General features: G+C 38.5%; 1 protein-coding gene across 1 annotated transcript in view; it reads right to left on the reverse strand.

Annotated features, from left to right (window-relative positions):
- Positions 1-19,729, reverse strand: part of SPINK5 (serine peptidase inhibitor Kazal type 5) — an 82,020-nt gene continuing 62,291 nt past the window's right edge. Inside the window, exons 24-33 of the mRNA XM_044224818.1 lie at positions 19,019-19,091; positions 17,889-18,016; positions 17,654-17,732; positions 13,939-14,066; positions 13,104-13,176; positions 11,918-12,045; positions 10,949-11,045; positions 7,195-7,325; positions 4,275-4,365; positions 1-326 (exon numbers count right to left, since the gene is read on the reverse strand). Coding sequence (XP_044080753.1) covers positions 318-326; positions 4,275-4,365; positions 7,195-7,325; positions 10,949-11,045; positions 11,918-12,045; positions 13,104-13,176; positions 13,939-14,066; positions 17,654-17,732; positions 17,889-18,016; positions 19,019-19,091 — 937 coding nt within the window. The 3' untranslated portion in view covers positions 1-317. The remainder of the gene's footprint in view (positions 327-4,274; positions 4,366-7,194; positions 7,326-10,948; positions 11,046-11,917; positions 12,046-13,103; positions 13,177-13,938; positions 14,067-17,653; positions 17,733-17,888; positions 18,017-19,018; positions 19,092-19,729) is intronic.

The raw sequence follows: 19,729 nt of genomic DNA on the forward strand, positions 1-19,729 counted from the left end.
GCAGTGATGAGGAACCCCAGGAAAGGGTGTTCTGCTGGGTTTACTTTTATTGAACAAGTATTAGACAGCATTGTGATCAGGAAGTTTTTAAGCACAGACAGATGGAGGTGTCTCTGTGCCCTCAGATCACAGAATCTAGGAGGAAAGAGATGGGAAAGACTGAAGGTCAGTGAGCCCATTCCCCCAATAGCTCTGTATGGTTTTCTGTAGTAAATAAGACAAGCTCTGAAGAATTCTTTCTCTGTACAGATGGTGAGGGTTAGGTGATTCAGAATTGGGGCATATATTTTCCCTCATGGCTTTCACCAATTCTTCCATCATTTGTCCTGGAAGAGAAGATGAATAGGTTAGGTGCTAGAAACTAAGAGATATTATAGAAATGTGGGTTATACATTTAAGGTGTACTGTAAGACAAAGAAACCCATACAGCCTTGCAGTCTGCCAAGAGCTCACCATTTATGATCACTTCACATTTTATTCAATTGGTTCAGTGAGTACCAGGCACCTAGTGCACACTACCTGCAGCAGTAGATATAAATACTAACTCTGCCCTTGGTCATCTGTGACCCTCATCATGTGTGATCATGTGTGACCAGACACTGGCAATGCAAAGAGGTAGGTGTCCATAACATCATTTCACAGAGGAAGGAACAGAACTCCAGGGAAGGTTAGTGACTTGCCAAGGTCTCACACTGGGTCAGAACTTAAATCCAATTCCTCCAACACTAATGCTTTACTATTACAAGCTGTTTAAGGCCATACAGATTTCATCAGCTAACTTCCTTGCCTGACCCATCCAATATTCATATGCTCTTGAAATGGACATTTAAAATATCAAATCAACACCTAAACATTTTTTCAAAAGAAAACAAGGGTCTCAGGAAGTTTTTTTTCCCCCACATAACCATGCAGTGTCAGCCAGTAGCACTATCATTCCAAACCCAGACCTCCATTTTAGTTCTCACATCCACCCCAGGAGATTTCCTTTGGTTTGAGGTTGGCAATCTATGGTCTTGTGATATCTTGAAAAACTTTACCATGGAACTGAGAATAGTCATTTATTCAACTCACAAAATAGTATTGGTATTTCCCTTAACAGAGAAATGTCCTTTCAAGGTAGCTAATTTTTATTTAATTGAGATATATAATCCCTTTTCTAGAGCCCCTGGTTTTCAGAATTTCCTGACAACTAAGGGAAGGTGGCAGCGCAGAAGCCATGAAGCCAGAAGATCTATACCTGATGCAACATAGAATGTTGAATAACTCTGATAATTGCAGTATCTCTCCCAGGCTGATTTTCGGTAAAATGGGAAAGATAATAATCCCTGCCTAATCACAGGCCTACTGTGTGGATGTGCACAAGAAAGGGCACATAAAACTCTGAGTTACGTAAATCTTGGGAGTTTTTGTATAATAGAAAATACTTCTTAGATACTAAGCATGAGTACGCACTCTAGAATCTTCAGTCTCTTTTTCTAGGAGAGTTGTGACTGTCTGGCCTTTCATTCATTCTTCAGATTCCAGACTCTCTCAGAGAATCTTTCTATATAGTTCAGGCAATCGCTTTCAATTTCCAGGACATGCATGCGTCATAGCTGTCAGAGCAACGCTGGGCCATGACCCACTTGTAGCACTTTAGTGTATCCAAGATCACACCCCTGAATCATACAGAGGGAATTGAACCCATATTCATGACGCCTTTAGTTCTAATGACTTATTCCATCATCTAACACCATAAATAAGTCCTGTCATTAATAATGTGAATAATAAAGAAACACTTGAAAAAGGAAAAGAATAATAAAGAAAACACTGAAAAAGGAATAGAAACTCTTACAAAACCTTTTATGCTTAGCCCTGTCAAGATTCTTCCATATTTGAATAAATACCCCTTATTAGTAATCCTATGGCAAATTTCTCATAAAGTAGTTTTTGTCAAGTTGTCTACATGAGAGTACAGCAAGATGTGGTCTAAAGTGATCTTTAAGATTCACAGAAAGATTATTTTTACCTACTGTCCTGAGTTACATGTAATCAGGTCAGGTATATTTGTGATGTGGGAAGTATACTATATTCTGTTAATAAAATAAGGAGCAAACCACTACGAATTTATATGCAATAAGACAGCAAACACAATGTGGGGACTAGAACAAAAGATGATACCATCTCTTTATGGATGTGTAAAGACCTCAAATACACCGATGCCTGTCAGGCCCATGGGAGGAAAGATGAAGGTCTTCTGACTTCACCCCAATACTCCGCCTACTCTACCCAACCTTCCAGCTGCTAACGGGAAACCCAAACCACTGAGTTTCTATCTCTTGTTTTTTCAATGTCCCATATCAAGATTCACTGAATAGTTCTTTTTTTTTTTAAAGATTTTATTTATTTATTTGACAGACAGAGATCACAAGTAGGCAGAGAGGCAGGCAGAGAAAGAGTAAGGGAAGCAGGCTCCCTGCTGAGTAGAGAGTCCGATGTGGGGCTTGATCCCAGGACCTGGGACCATGACCTGAGCTGAAGGCTTTAGAAGCTTTAACCCACTGAGCCACCCAGGTGCCCCTGAGTAGTTCTTATGAATGTGCTCTCATCTACTGTTCCTCAGGAGCCCCAAATCTCGCCAAGTATTCTCCAATTCCAATATTGCCAGAGCTTTTGATGGCAGTGGAAGTGAAACCAGTTGTGAATAATAATAAATTTTTATTTCATCAATGTAATTTATTACACTATTTCATTTTTATTGAATGTAAGTATATTTTTAACATCAAATATAAGTTATTAAACTATAATCCATTGTAATTATTAAACATACATAAGCACTGTACCAGGATCTCTTTCTCTAAGTTTACACTATGGTCTCTTCTCTTGGTGTAAGTTCATACTTTGGTCTCTTTGGCATAATAATAACAGTGATAATAATAATCAATGCCATTAGTTTGTAGACACTGTGCTAAATGCTTAAAAGTCAGTATTTATTGAGTATTTTCAATAACCTGGTGAGATCTTTGGTTTAGATCTTTGACTTGCCAAAGATCTCATATATGAGGAACATAAAAAAGCAGAATTTAAACCCATATTTACCTAGTAACAAGCATTCCTGAATTTCCTACAACAAAATTCCTACACTTCCCCCCAAGTTACATACCATCTTGCCTGTGGAAGAGCATCCTCAAATGCAGTCACCAGGGAAAATGGCAAACTCTACAAAGTCTGTCAATTTTGCAGGTTACAAGGATGTTCTGACAGACATTATCGAGTTTGCTATTCTCCCTGGTGACTGTATTTGAGGACATTACCATGTCTTTGGAAGCTGGGAACCAAACTGAGACTTACAGAAGGGAGGGGTGTTGGAGGGTGGGGTAACTGGGTGATGGGTATTAAGGAGAGCACGTTAAGATCTCCCACGATTAGTGTATTCATATCAATATGACTCTTTATCTTGATTAACAGTTTTCTTAAGTAATTGGCTGCTCCCATATTGGGAGCATAGATATTTACAATTGTTAGATCATCTTGGTGGATAGTCCCTTTAAGGATTAGTGGCGGGGGGGGGGGGTGGGAGGTTGGGGTACCAGGTGGTGGGTATTATAGAGGGCACGGCTTGCATGGAGCACTGGGTGTGGTGAAAAAATAATGAATACTGTTTTTCTGAAAATAAATAAATTGGAAAAAATAAAAAAAAAAAAAGGAGAGCACGTGTGGTTATGAGCGGTGGGTGGTATACACAACTAATGAATCACTGAACACTACATCAAAAACTAATGATGTATTTTATGTTGGCTAACTGAGCATAATAATAAAAAAATTGTTGCAGGGATTTAAATGACAAGCCCAGCTTTTCATGTTGGGAAACAGCTGAATGTGAAGTGGGAAACAATGTGAAGTGCAAGAACATAGGGGTTACTCAGAAACGGCTGAAATTCAGTTCCGTCTCTATGTGTGTTCCATCACATCCTCTCCTTATCTTTTCTTCTCTCTTTATAGTAAATCACAGGAAATAAAGCCTACTTTGCAAAAGTGTTATGTGAAGGACATTGCTCACAAATAATCTATTAATGATCCCAGTTAATAGTAAACACTTAAAATATGAACTATTATTACTATCCCTGAATATTTTAGTGATTGCTTATTTATTGCCACAATGAAGATGTGACCAGTTCTGGGATTATATAACCCAGTATCACTGCCCTTGGCAGAGAAATGTCCATCGGTCGGTGGCAGACACGAAGCAGAACCAATTGGCTCTGGCCCAGTAATTGCGAACCCAGTGTACTTACGGATGCTGGCAAGTCGAGAGGGGTTGTTTCTGGGATGCTGTTCTCTTCACACTTCCCTTCACTGCGTATGTGTGTATTAGTTTGGCGTATTCTAAAACAGAGCAGAGGAAATTAAAAAGATGGAGAAACTGACAGGATAAGAAAAGAAAACAAACAAGGATCGATGTGGATGACATCCCGGCATCAAACCAGAACTGAAATTACAGGTAGGACCCAGGATCTGAATTCAACTGCCTCCCAGTATCACCAGGATTTAGCTGCAGATTAATTCCCCAGGCCTGGATTCATTCCATCACCTTTCATTCACCTATATACTCATGAAATTGTTCAATGTTAGAAATACACTTGGAGACCATCTATTCCAAAAGCCATTATTTCACAGATGGGAAAACTGGATCCCACAGAGAAGCCTCATTTTACTGAATACCTGTAATGTGTGATTACAAAATACAATATATATATAAGATAAAAATATATAAAATATATAGAGAATATAGATTTTATAAAACACAAAATATGTGGGACGCCTGGGTGGCTCAGTTGGTTGGACGACTGCCTTCGGCTCAGGGCGTGATCCTGGAGTCCCGGGATCGAGTCCCGCATCAGGCTCCCAGCTCCATGGGGAGTCTGCTTCGCTCTCTGACCTTCTCCTCGCTCATTCTCTCTCTCACTGTCTCTCTCTCTCAAATAAATAAATAAAATCTTAAAAAAAAAAACACAAAATATGTAATCATACAGTTTGCATTTAATAGCTGGAAAAAATCTTAAAAGGTATGAATTTTAATGCCTCTCTTTTCAGAAATATTGCATATCAAACATCTGCTTGCTTGCCTCTGGTGATGGGAAACTCACTATCTATCAAGGCAGTTTGACTTGTCCTTGGACATTGCTCAAGTTGAAATGGCTTCCTTCTAAGACTACAGAAACCAATACCATTTCCTCTTGCCTGGGATAGCCTGGATCTTCTCTCTATAATATATACTACCAGTTCCTTTGCTAAACAATACATCCTGAGGCATGCCTTATTAATATTTGTAACATCAAAGTTTCTGATTCTAAAGTTCCCTTTACTAGATTATCATTTGTTATGGGTTTGTATAGTTAATGGAATGCTTAAAGAACACTGGGAGGGTAATTCAGGCCCTGACATTTACAATAAAGGGAAGTTGAAGAATTTCTGGGCTGAAGATAAGGTATATATTGTAACAAGTTCCTGAATGGTTGCATTCATTTTTTTTAAGATTTTATTTATTTATTTGTCAGAGAGAGAGAGAGTGAGAGCACAGGCAGACAGAGTGGCTGAGGGAGAAGCAGGCTCCCTGGTTGCATTCATTTCTTAAATGGAGATTTCTTGATTCCTAAAAATATGTAATATTCATGAATGGATTTTTTTAAAAAAATTATTTATTTATTTGACAGATAGTATAAGCAGGGGGAGCAGCAGGGAGAGGGAGAAGCAGGCTCCTTCGTGTTCAGCAGACAGCCCAACGTGGGGGCTCAATTCCAAGTCCCTGGGATCATGACCTGAGCCAAAGGCAGACCCTTAATGGACTGAGCCACCCAGGTGCTCCTGGATTTCAAGAGATTTATGCGCCCATAAATACTATGCATACAAATTGTTAATGTTGCTTCATTTTCTTTTCTTGTCTAGAAAGAGGTAACTTTCTTCACGTCATCAAAGGAACTTTTGAACCCCAAGTGTTTAAAGAACTACTGCCTTGGATATAAAAGAAGTGTGGTAAAAAGAGAACTGTGTTTGGACCCAAACCAACAAGGTTAAAATCCTGTCTGATCTACTTCCTAGCTTTGTGACTTTAAACAAATTACCTGGACTCTCTGAACCTCAGATTCACCCTGTGTACAGTGAAGATAATAGCACTCACAGCATGTAGCAATGATTCAGTGAGAGAGTGAATGTGCGAGTGTCTTACCTACAGATATCAGAACACATAAAGCACTCACATTCTGATATGATTCTAAATGCATAAACTGTAGAGTGTCCAATCCTCACATTCTGAGCTTTGCCTATGGTGTCCCCAGAAGGCAAGAACATACATGGACTACAGTGTAAATCTGGGGTGGGCTTGGGGTGGGATAGAAGAGTTAAGATTTGTGGTCACGCTTTCACAGACAGCTAGTCAAACATGAGGCATGTGACTGCAGGTGAGGGTAAGATAGTATTTGAGCAGAGAAGTAAAAAGCTAAAATCCATAATGACAGTATTAAAACAAATCCCTCATATTGAATTTTAAATAAAAATGGCAATTCTTCTTAAAAACTCAGGGAAGCCAGCTGGCTCAGAGAACTTCTGCACTGAAGTGTGCACTTCTGCAGTGATCTGCATTTCTGCAGTAGAAAAAGTGAATCTGAGAATGATGAGATAATATGCCCACAGATGCACAGGCAGTAATAAATCTGAGCCCACACCAAGCCCACCATTTTCTCCAGGGGGCTTTCTCCTGAACGATACCACTTCTACTCCAAGAAGAAGACTTGGAGAGGATGGAAATATGTGACTATCAGGTAGTCAGAGGGCCCAGTAGAAATTATTGGCTGGATAGACTCAACACAGTAATGATTCTCAATTTTTTTTCTTTTTACACAACACAAGGACGATGTTCACATTGCCATGACTGTACATAGAGTAAGTCATAGAGACTTTCTCTAATTGTTGTAACCCCACCACTTTTTCCTTCTCTTCCACTCAGTAAAATATATAAGCAACTTAATCAAAAAGATAACCTCCAATCCTCTCTATTTTATATTTGAATAAGATCATCCACAAAATTTAAATTTTAACTGCTATGATTAGTAAATTGGTGTAACACATCTCAAGTTGATAGAGTGCAGACCTGTGGATCAACACCATAGTCAAGAACCTCTACACTCAAAGATATGATAGTGCCACTTGTATACTTACAGGTTTTCATGACAGAGCATGCAGGGATTATTGTATGTCTGGCCATCATCACCACAGACAGGCTGTAAATTCTTTGGGCAAAGGTAACCCATCTTGGGCAATACTCGGTAGTGTTTGCACATCTCAGAATCCTGAAGGAGTAAAACAAATCATATTTACTCAATGGCACTCAAGAGGGTTGGGCTTGGAAAAATATTTTGATTTCCTCAATCGCATCTGATTAAAACATTAGTAAAGGAACAGCAACATAGGTCTTAGAAACTCAGTATTTAAAAATCAACCAACACACTTACTTATAAAAGTAACTCATGACTGAAGGTAAGCATAATGGGATGTAGAAGTGTTTTAAACCGACTGATAATAAAAATATAAACTACCAAAAAATATATAAACTACCAAATCACCGCAGCTAAAGCAGTGATTTGAGGGAAAGTTGTAACTAAATACATGATTGGCAAAGACGAAAGTTTTAAGATTTAACCATAATTGGTTCAGAGTTGACAGACTATGTAAGAAAAGGTAAGGATATCTCTCTCTCTCTCTCTCTCTAAAATAAAATTTAAAACATCCCCCCATGAACTGCTTTAGATTATGTTGAGCTCCATATTGATAGATACTCAGGGAGAATTTAGACAAGCACCTTCAAATGAATCACTGGCAAATGTAGGAATGAACCAGATATATCCTTAGTATTATTTCAGGTATCTGCCACTACAAGATTCAAAACCATTAGGATAAATCATTACAGAGAAGCAATGACAGGCTGCTTCTCTGTTTTCTTACATAACACATCAACTCTGAACCAACTGTGGTTGATTCCACCTTCAGAGCAGACCCAAGATCCAACCACCTCTCATGACTTCTACCACTACTGCCATGGCATGAACTAGTGTCATCTCCTCCATTGACTACTGCTATGACTAACCAGCTGTCCAGATTTTGCTCTTGCCTCCCTGTAATGTATTTTCATTATACCAGGCAGAGTTAGTCTTTTTTTTTTTTTTTAAGATTTTATTTATTTATTTGAGAGGAGAGATGTCAGTGGAAGAAGCAGACTCCCTGAGCAGGGAGCCTGATGTGGGACTTGATACCAGGACTCCAGGATCATGACCTGAGCCGAAGGCAGTCCCTTAACCAACTGAGCCACCCAGGCGTCCCCAGAGTTAGTCTTTTAAAAAGCAAACCAGATCACATCAGTCCTTTTTTTGAAAATCTTCATTCAGAATAATAGTCAATATCTTTAATATGGTCTATAAAATCCTTTATAATATGGCCTCCTATTACTGTAATGACTTCCCCTTCTATGGATCTCTCTGAGGTCCCTCTATTTCAACTATCCTGGACTCCTTGCTGTCCTTTGACCCCTTCCTTGGGGATCTGCTATTCTTTTCTTGGAATGCTGTTCTCTAACTTAACATGTATGATATCAATCCATTTAGGCTGTGGTATAAATGTCACCTCAGAGTGCCTTCCTGTACAGGCTACTTAAAACTGTACTCCCCCACCCTGATCCTGATCCTAGTATTTACTATATCATTATTTTATTTTATTTTCCCCTTGGAGTTACATTTTATTTATTCACATTATCTACTATCTATATTCTTCAAACATAAACTCCATGAATGTAGAGTTCTGTCTGCTTTGCTTATGACTATTGTTCTCATACACATGAATAATGTGTGGAAAATAGTAGGAGTTCGGTAAACATTTGTAAAATGAATGAATGGATGTCAAAATGAATAATAAATTTGGTTCTCTTCTCCAAGAGAAAGCTCAGCTCAAAACCAGACTGTACATTAGGAAGAACCGTGAGGCTTCTGGTGTCTGGCAGTGTCTCATTTCTCTTTTATTTTTTAAAGATTTTTTTTCCTATTTATTTGAGAGAGAGAGAGAGATCACAAGTAGGCAGAGAGGCAGGTAGAGAGAGAAGGGGAAGCAGGCTCCCCGCTGAGCAGAAAGCCCAATGCAGGCTTGATTCTAGGACCCTGGGATCATGACCTGAGCTGAAGGCAGAGGCTTAACCCACTGAGCCACCCAGGCACCCTGGCAGTGTCTCATTTCTTGATGTAGGTGCTAATATCACAGCTGTGGTCACTTTGTAATACTGCATTTAGCTGTACACTCTGATAAGCACACGTCTTCTATATGACTATTATACTTCAGTAAAATGCTTTTTTTTCTTATTCGCAATAGCCAAGACATGAAAACAATCTCAATGTCCATCAGTAGGTAAGTGGATAAGGAATACGTGTTACACACACACACACACACCGAGAGAGCACTAGAATATAATTCAGCCACGAGAAAGAAAGAAATCTTGTTATTTATGACAACTTAGATGAAATCTTTAAGGCGTTACGCTGAGATAAGTCAGAGAAAGGCAAATGCTGTATGGTATCAGTTATATGTGGAATCTAAAAATGCAATCTCGGAAACATAGAAACATAGAATGGTGGAGGGAGGGGACTGGGGCAATGGGAGACATTGGTCAAAGGGTATAAACTTTCACTTATGAGATAAGTAAGTTTGGGGGTGTAATGTACAGCATGGTGATTATAGCTACCACACTGTATTTTATACTTGAAAGTTTTTAAGTGAATAAATCTTAAATGTTCTCACCACAGGCACACAAATAGTAATTATGTGAGGTGATGGTGGTGTTCACTAACACTAGGGTGGTATCACTTTGCAACTTAAAAAGGCACTAAATCACACACTGTACATCTTAAGTTTACAGTGTTATGTCAATTATATCTCAATAAAGCTAGGGGAAAAAAAGAAGATATTCTGTGAATAGTTTCTCTCCATTCTTATGGGATTCCTAGGGTAGCATCTAATTTACTAGAAATCTGTAATTAGTATATATTTCACTAGTGTAATATCTACTATCTTACTTAAATTGGGCAAATAATGGGCGCCTGGGTGGCTCAGTCCCGCATTGGGCTCTCTGCTCAGCGGGGAGCCTGCTTCCTCCTCTCTCTCTCTGCCTGCCTCTCTGCCTACTTGTGATCTCTGTCAAATAAATAAATAAAATCTTTAAAAAAAATTGGGCAAATAATAAGATTAAATTCATGTTTGATACTTTTTCTTTTTTTTCTGGGTCATCAGACTAGATGCTAAAGTTTCACTTTTAGAGGCCAATTTGATATGCTACTTCATGAATATGCTCTTATTCCCTTTCCTTCTTTCTATTCCTGACTTTGACAAAGCCCTAAAAAGCAAACTTCTTAGGCTAATTTACACTAGGGTACATGTTACTGATGGCCATCAACTTGTATTTTGAATAAACAAGTTTTAGCCACTGTGAATCGCTGATTAGTGGAATTTCACAAGTGTGAAAATGCTCTGCACACCTCTCTAGGCTATTGGAAAGAGGGTTGATTTGGGGAGAGGGATAGAGAAGAAGCTGGATGAGGAATCTTTTTGGCCTGCTGAAATTACAGAATTGAGGCTCACTACTTATGTGACCATATGTGCAGTAAGTCACATTCACGGCACACCCACATTTTAAAATTTCAATAATGTACTAAATTGGCTTGGAACAGGGCTAATAATCTAAAAGAGCACAGAATAATGCATTGATGAGTCATCCCAGAACTCTCACTGAGCTTGGAACTACATACAAAGGGTTTGGAGCTACACTGAATTCCCCTTTCCAAGGCCTCTCTCTGGAAATGAAGTTCATGGAGGAGAAGTGGCAACAGACTTAAGGCATTAACTTAATAAGTAGCTTTTCAGGAGTAGTCATTCTTACCAGACTAGAACTGGAGGCAGTTGGACTGTTTTCCTCTGTAGATCTAATGTGGAATGATTTCTCCCGAATTCTTGCCCTTTCCAAAGCTTCTTTTTGACTACAGAAGAAGACAAAAAGTAATTTAAAGTTATAGCCATAAAGACTAGCACCTATAACTTCCAGTGGGAAGCTATGCAATACTAAATAAAATATGACAGAACCACAGAACATTCAACCAGAGGATGATGTAAAGAAAAGTATATAATGGGGAACTGGTTTAGAGCACTCATCACTTAATAGATGTATGACCTTGGACAAGTTGCCTAAATCCCTTGAGCTTAGCTTTTCTAGAACATAAAAAGAGGGTGGTATTGGTAATTCCTGTCTCCAGGAATATACTACAAAGAGCTAAAAAAAGATACTACTTATTATAATTATGTTCACAGTTTCACAGTGTTTCCATAATCATCATCATCAGTATCAATCATGCCCAAATATGGTTGTTCATTGAAATAACCTAGAAATCCCTTCTAAACAACAAATTGCTTAGCCCTGAATTTTCTGCCAAATACATTTTTGGGGGTAAAATATCTGTATTTCTGACAAAGACTTCTATGTTGAGTCTGATCTAGTTGTGGAACAAAGACTAGGAAGAATTTCTTGTAGCTACGATCCTGAGAATTGAAAAAAATTTCCTCCAGTGACAAAGCTAGTAAATATTCTGGTTAGAATTCACATCTGGATTTCCTGTCTCCCATATCAGGTGTTCTTAACCTAAGAGCACTGAATCTAAAGACTTATTCTAAGGATGCCATGGATTCATGAGCACACATTTATTTAATCGGCAAACTTCTAAAGATGCATTTCCCATGGGTCCTGTCCCTATGCTTTAAAAAAGACACCTTTACACCAAAAAATTCAAATTAAAATTAAAAAATAAAAATGCAAACCCCCCAATAGCTGGAGTGGGAACAGGATCCTCCTACTCACATGATTGTTCTGCACATATAGCACTTGTTTTTGTATAATCTTCCATCGGTACCACGCACAGGGTCATTCTCTCGAGTACATGTGAGCCGGTCATTCCTCACATACTGCCGAAAGTTACTGCACTCATCCTAGAAAATGAGAAAGGGGAAGTGAACAGGATTTTTCCCCTTTCAGAACTTGATTTTAGCTAAGTTTTTTCTTAGTTCTGAGTTCAGACTCACTGCCCTTATCCTGGCAATGGAAGCCAAGGAATGCCCAGACTTTAAACACTTCATTCTGAAACTCTCCGCCTGGTCCTAGAAATGCAGATCATGATAGATCATGTCTCCCTCACCTTTTTCTTCCCAGATTCCTTCCTTCTTTCCCCTCATTTTCACATAAGCTGCACTCTTTTTTTTTAAAGATATTTTTAAAAATTCATTCATCAGAGAGAGAGAACTGCACACAAGCAGGAGGAACAGCAGATAGAGAAGCAGGCTCCCCATTAAGCAAGGGACCCAGTGTGGGACTTGATCCTAAGACCTTGGGATCATGATCTGAGCCAAAGGCAGACACTTAACCAACTGAGCCACCCCAGCATTCCAGAGCTGTACTTTTGAGCAAAGGACAGTATCACAGGTATCTAATGCCACAAATGTGATTATCACTGCAAAGGACTGACTGAAGATGTCTTTTCTGCAAGCTTGAAAAGTAAAAAGAAAAGGCAGCATCGCGCATACACACTATTGATTTGTTGATGTTGAAACAGAAAACAGGAAACAGAAAAAAAAAAAAGACATCAAGGAGAGAAGCTAAAGGGGAGGCTTTGATATTAGTGTATGTTACCTGAATTGTAAAAATCAATGTCAACAAGCTACCTGAAGCCTCATTTCACATTTAGTGTCAGAGGAAAGCATGTTGTGGCGGTGGTAAAGAATCTTTCACTCTATTTTTTCAATCCATATTTCTCCCAAAGAGGAGAGCAATATTTGATTCACATCATGGGCAAATTCTTTATAAAACTGAGAAAAATATTAAACCTTAAAGTCAGACAAAAATACTGTTATAACCAAAATGAAATATTAGCAAAACCTATTTTCTCTGAAGCAAAACATTGGCATTCTGATTATTCAAAAAACTGGAGGAGAATGTCAGATTTTGAGGATGAAAGGTGAAACAGTTATCTTTGCATCTTTTAAGAAATGACCTTTGCATCATCTGAGGGCTTGGCTCTTGATTTTTCTTCATCATTCTTTTTTCTTTCACTAGCTTCTCGCTCGCTGCAGAATAAAAAAAGGGTTCTTACTGAGATTTTTTGTTTGTTTTTACTGTTTTTAAAATTCTTCTCTAGTTCTAAACTTTAGCAAATCTAACACTATTTTCTCATATCTAAAAAATATCTAAAATACTTGTTTTTTCACTGAGTCTAAACTGTTCGAATTTTCATAGTGCATTTGTGGCAATGCTATGAGCTTTCAGAAATTCAGTTACTACACTGTCATTCAGAATGCTATGCTCCTAAGAGTCCATTGTATTTTTTTCCTTAGTAAAGTATTTATATGGCTCTCATGGAGAGTTGCTTCATTTCTCCTTTTCTTTTTCATATTAAATTAGAACTGAATTCTCCAATATTGATTTTCTTCACGTAGTTATATTGCTTTCAAGTTTACAAATGTCTGAAAAAATTATCTCCTTGAATTCTTGCGAAAAGTCTATTATATAGAAATTGTTTCCTTTACATACAAGAGGAAGTATATGGCACATGGCCTTTACTCAGCTGATGTACTTCCTCTCTGAAAGCCAGGATTTGGGCTCCAAACAACAGCTGTCTCCCTGTCCCAGATGCTCCGGGTATGATTGTGATCATCAAAATAAACATATCTTGTGATTGTGTTCTAGAAGCTCACTCTCCTCTTCTAAAGTGAAGGCCTAGTTGGTTTTTCATGTACAATGCCCAGGGCCTTAGGTTTTAAATTAAAAAGAGCCATGTCCTTGCAAATAAGAACCACCCATCAAACTGACTGATAATCCTCTTCACGTACAAAATGCTCTGACACATAGCACACTTGTTGACGTGCATCTTGCCATCTGGACCTCGTACAGGGTTATTTTCTCTGGTGCAGATAAGCTTCCCCTCTCTCACCATACTCCGGAATTCGTGGCACTGATCCTGCCAAGAGAACAGAAAAAAGATGCTACCACAATAGTCTGATCTCTAAAATTTAAAACATAATTTGTGAGACATAAGCTCATAATACTTGAGAGGGGAAAGAAAAAAATCTAGAAAAAACAAAATTTTCGAGATGGAATATGTTTCAGATGCTCTTTATTCAGTATCTGTGTAGGAAGTTAGAATTCTCTCCATAGCATCCCTCTCAAACAATGACCTCGTCCTCATGGAATTTCACTCCTCCCTCAGGCAGCCTGTACTGTGTTAATGCAATTTTTAGCGGGCTGAGCCTCAAACCTGTTTCCTTGCAGCATACTCATCACTCCACACATAAGTAAGCCCCAGAATGAACTGATAGATGCTCTTTGGCAAGACATTTAGCTCTGCTCCTCAAGAACAATTTTATTTTATTTTATTATAAAATAAATTTTTTTATTATATGCCAGGCATTTTGTTGTGTGCTCTAATGGATTTAAGAGCACACAGGATAAACACTCATTATCCCCATTTTATAGATGATAAACACTCATTATCCTCATGTTATACATGAGAAAATAAGTCTCAGAGATTAAGTAAAGTCAGTGCTGGAGTTGTGATCAGAAATCTGTATTGAGCTTTGTTATTTTCTGTGCTTTTATGTGGCTGAGAATAAAACCCCTAAACATTTGTAAACAGATAAATAAAGCCTCATTTTATATCTACTGAAAAATAAGAACCTTAAGAAGAAGACAGTGATAATGAAACCACAGGATCTGGCCTCTGATGAACTTTTTGAACATCTACAGAAATCTGTCATAAAATTACACGAACGCTCAAAGAGCCAAAGGAAAGATGTGGGAAAATTACTTAGAAAAATACTGCTAGTAACATGGATGGCAGTCACCCTTCCTTCCTCCCTCCCTTCTTTTCTTTCACTCTCTCTTTCGTTCAAGAGATGGTATCTATTTATTTTAGAGAGAGTGTGTGTGTAAGTTGAGGGAGGAGCAGAGGGAGAGAGACAAGCAGACTCCGTGCTGAGCAGGGAGCCCAACGTGGGGCCAGATCCCATGACCCTGAGATCATGACCTGAGCCAAAATCAAGAGTCAGACTCTTAACTGACTGAGCCAGCCAGTTGTTCCTACCCTTCTTTCTTTAAACTGTGATATCTATGAAAAACTCCAGACCTACTTTTATCTACAGTATTAAAAAAGTTCTCTGGAATACTTGATCAAAATATTAAATGTCTCACAGCGATCATTTTTGGAAGCTGCTAGAATTTATTTCCATTTCCAGCTACACAAAATCCCACATATGTATATGTTTATGATAGCACCCATCTGCCTGTGCGTCCATCTTTGCTTTATGGATGCAATCTCCAGCTCTTCTCTTATTATCTGCATGTAGTTATTATGTGAGCTTTTCTCAACTGAAACTCTAGAACAATACCACCTGCTGCACAGATTTTGGGAAGACTTATTAATTTTTTACTGATGTATAATTGATTATATTAGTTTCAGATAAACATAGTGATTTGACATTTGCATACTTTGCAAAATGGTCACCCCAGTAAGTCTAGTTACCGTCTGTTACCATACAGAGTTACTACGATGTTACTGACTGTATTCTTCATGTGTACATTATAGCTTCCTGACATTTATTCTAGAACTAGAAGCTTGTCCTGGGCACATGTCCATATGGATAAATGTTATTATGATTTGTCCTGCAGAGACAACCACCTGGATCTGCATGTACACAGGCAGGCTAAGAAATTTGTGAGACTCATGTTGTATGAATAATCCTGTGAGCCTGGTGGTTTGAAATATATTATCTGGCCTCCAGATGGCCCTTCTGTTCTGAGCGCCAGGCACTACAAATCTTGTCTCACACCCCCTCCTGCTCAAGGCTGGGCTGGCCCCCTGGAATGGAATCTGGGAGAGGAGGCAAACAGACATAGCCCAGGCACCTTGAAAATATAGAATCATGGTAACATAAAAATACAGCTCACTGCAAAGTGCAGGTAGGTGAAAAATGTTTAATTTCAAACCCTATTATTTACCCTATAAAAAAGGCTCTTATGGGGAGGGTCGGTTGAAGTCTCACCTGAGGGGAGGATGCTCAGTCCAGGTCTCCAGCTGAGACTCCAGTCAGGCTATTCTATTGGGCTTCCCCATCTAATGAGGTCAGATGTTTTGAGTATCTGATTTGATGTAACCTTGCCTAATTCTCATTTATTGACTACAATACTTTCATCTACATAGATTCCTTTCTTCTTCTGTTCCTATTAGGTTTCTATAATAATAATAAAATTCTCTTCCCTTTTTGAAACTGAAACACAGCTGTTGTGAATCTTCTGTTCAGAGCAACAGGTCTCTGCCACACAAACATAGAAAATGTCTGGACAATTTTAATATATGAATATATATTTTTTGTTTGAAATTTCTAAAACAGGTATTAAAAAAGAAAAATATTGCCCAAGATTATAAATAGAATAGACAGCTATTAGAAATGATTGACACAATCTTACCTCAAGGCCATTCAATTACCAAAATAAATAACAGATATTCCCAACATATTTCTTAAAAATGAAAATTACTGGTGCGCCTGGGTGGCTCAGTGGATTGAAGCCTCTGCCTTCGGCTCAGGTCATGATCCCAGGGTTCTGGGATTGAGCCCTGCATCGTGCTCTCTCCTTGGCAGGGAGCCTGCTTCCTCCTCTCTCTCTGCCTGCCTCTCTGCCTACTTGTGATCTCTCTGTCTGTCAAATAAATAAATAAAAAATCTTTTAAAAAATGAAAATTACTACTAATCGTTCATTTTATAAGTCAGTATATTCCAAATGAAAAGTTCCCTCATTAATATTCCTTAACAGGAAAACTTTCCTGGGGAAACTTCATATTTTCTCTTTTCTATTTGGAGTCCATGGATGGATCAGAAGAGATTGTACTGTGTCATATTCTATGTGTTAGTGTTGTAAAGCACTGAACATTATTTTTAAAGCCCTTATTGAATACAAGATGGCACTGGAACGCCAAGTCAAGAATTTACCCTCTGGAGCTCCAAGTTTTGGATATTTGCTTTTTTGTTTATAATTCTGCTATCTATTTGCTTGATTATTTGTTTTAAAACTTCAGAGAAGAGGGGCGCCTAAGTGGCCCAGTCAGTTAATTATCTGACTCTTGGTTTTGGCTCAGGTGGAGATCTCATGGGTCATGAGATAGAGCCCCATGTTGGGCTCTGTGCTCAGTGGGCTGGTGATTCTCTTCCTCTGCCCTTCCTCCCCACCCACAGGTGCATGCTCTTTCTTTCTTTCAAATAAATAAATCTTTAAAAAAAATAAAACTTCAGAGAAGAAATCCACTTGATAATAACAGTAGCTTGACGATTGTTATTGGTCCTGCAAATAGATGGTAATTACATCAGGGTTGCTTTCAGGGCATTGAATAGCATGCTATTTCTTTGCAAGACCTGGCCATGCTTTCCTGTTCATCATCATATACAGAATAAGTGGGACAGAGTGGGACAGACATTTCATAAATAGTTGTTGAATGAATTAACCTTACCCCCAAGCTTCCAGCTTTAGGTATTAATACATCTTAACACACACTACCTGGTTTTCATTGTTCTTTTCTCCTGTGTTTCTCAAGCTGTCCTGTTCTTTCTTTTTTCCTTCAGCTGCTTCCCTTTCCCTTGAAGAAAAAATGGAAAAAAACATTTCAGCTGAAATGAAAAGCACCTCATTAATAATTAGATGTTTTTAAAAAGAAGTTATTTTCCAAACTGATAATAAATGATTATCATACTTCAATATTTGCAGTTAAAGTCACATTTTTGAAAATACTCACAGTTTGTCCTTACACATAGCACACTTATTGCCATGTGTTTTGCCATCTGGACCCCGGACAGGGTCACTTTCTCGAGTGCAGATAAGTTGTCCATTTTTCATTTGGCTTCTAAATTCATCACATGTGTCCTAAAGAGAAGGAAAGTTTATATTGGAAATAGCTGTTTTCACATAGTATTTGATTGAGCTTGAAAATCCAAGATTTTGATTTGAGAGTCAGAGAGCCACTTAACCCTGCTGGGAGGTGGCATAATGACCTAAAACACGTCCATATTCTAATTCCTGGGACCTGTAAATATGTAGGTTGACACGGTAAGGACAAACTAAGGATGAAGATAGAATTAAGATTGCTAGTTAGCTGCCCTTACCATGGAGAGATTATCCTGAGTTATCTGGGTGGCCCAGTGTAATCAGAAAGGTTCTCATGAGTAAAAGAGGGAGGCAGGAAAGTCAGTATCAGAGTAAGACAGCATGAAAACAATTCAACTGGCCACTGCTGACTTTAAAGGTGGCCATGAGCCAAGGAATGCAGGCAGCCTCTAGAAGTTAGAAAAGGATACAAAACAGGTCTTCCCTAGAGCCTCCACAAAGAGGATTTGTGTTGTGATAAGCCATTTTTGATAGTAATTTGTGACAATACTAAAGCCTCATTCTCCCCATCAATAAAGTAAAGTTAAAAAAGGTGTTTGACCAGGCTATTCAGACAATGAAGTAAACTACTATTTGTAAAAGTACTTTGTAATATGTTAGACTGAAAGATTTCCATTTGGTATTAAATATCTACATTGAACAAGTTACTAGCAATACTGACATGTATGATGGCTTCTGATCTTAGGGCAAAGATCTTGGGTGGTAATACTGACATTTTCTTTCCCTTTTTTTTCTTTAAGATTTTATTTATTTGTCAGAGAGAGAGAGAGATAGAGAAAGCACAAGCAGCGGGAGTGGCAGGTAGAGGGAGAAGCAGACTCCCTTCTGAGCAGGGAGCTGGGATCATGACATGGGCCGAAGGCAGACCCTTAACCGCTTAACTGACTGAGCCACAAAGGTGTCCCTTCTTTCCCTATTTTTGGTTGCCACGTGCTGACCTACAGAAAGACCATTCTTGTCAAAATCTAGTTAACGACTCACCTTTTCTGGTGCTGATTCAGTCCCATTTGATCTGTAGCCAGAAGGCTTATTTTGTTCCTCTGCTTCTTTTTCCCTGGAGTAGAAAAGTCAATAGTCATCATGTTAACCCAAACTCAGGTTTGGAAGTAGCCTTACAGTTTGGATATCCTAAACCACCTCCTTCACAGAGAATGTCTGTGCATCCTTGAGGCGGACAGCCAGCTCTGTTATTAGGAATCTTCCTTATCACAGGGTATATAAGGTAAATATTATAGGTAGAACAACTCAAGTAATTTCAAAGTCTCCTTTATTTGTGTCCAGATTTATCTCTAACTTTTGTCCTTCAGCCTTACTTCACAGTCCCAGGACAACAAGAACAGGTTTGCTGAATCCATGACCTCTTCTGGATGTTAACCCATCAGATATTTAGAGGCAAGTTTCAGGTCTTAAGCCCAGTGTCCTCATATTTCCATCATAAGTTGTGGTTTTTAATTCACCACCAACTCATCATCCTAGTGCCTTGACAAGTAAGGCAACCCATTAGAATATTATTTCTTAAAGAATGGAGTCCAAGACAGAAAAAGGACAAGTAATCTAGAAAGTACCTTGGGATCATGTTTGTTTGTTTGTTTTTTAATCTCTTATTTTTCTGATAAAATACTGATGTCAGTGGCCCCCTAAGTTTTCATGTGCATTAAGAAACACTGAGATTTTTAAAAGTTCAGATTCACT

Source organism: Neovison vison, chromosome 1 (assembly GCF_020171115.1).
Source record: "Neovison vison isolate M4711 chromosome 1, ASM_NN_V1, whole genome shotgun sequence".
NCBI classification, from domain to species: Eukaryota; Metazoa; Chordata; class Mammalia; order Carnivora; family Mustelidae; genus Neogale; species Neogale vison.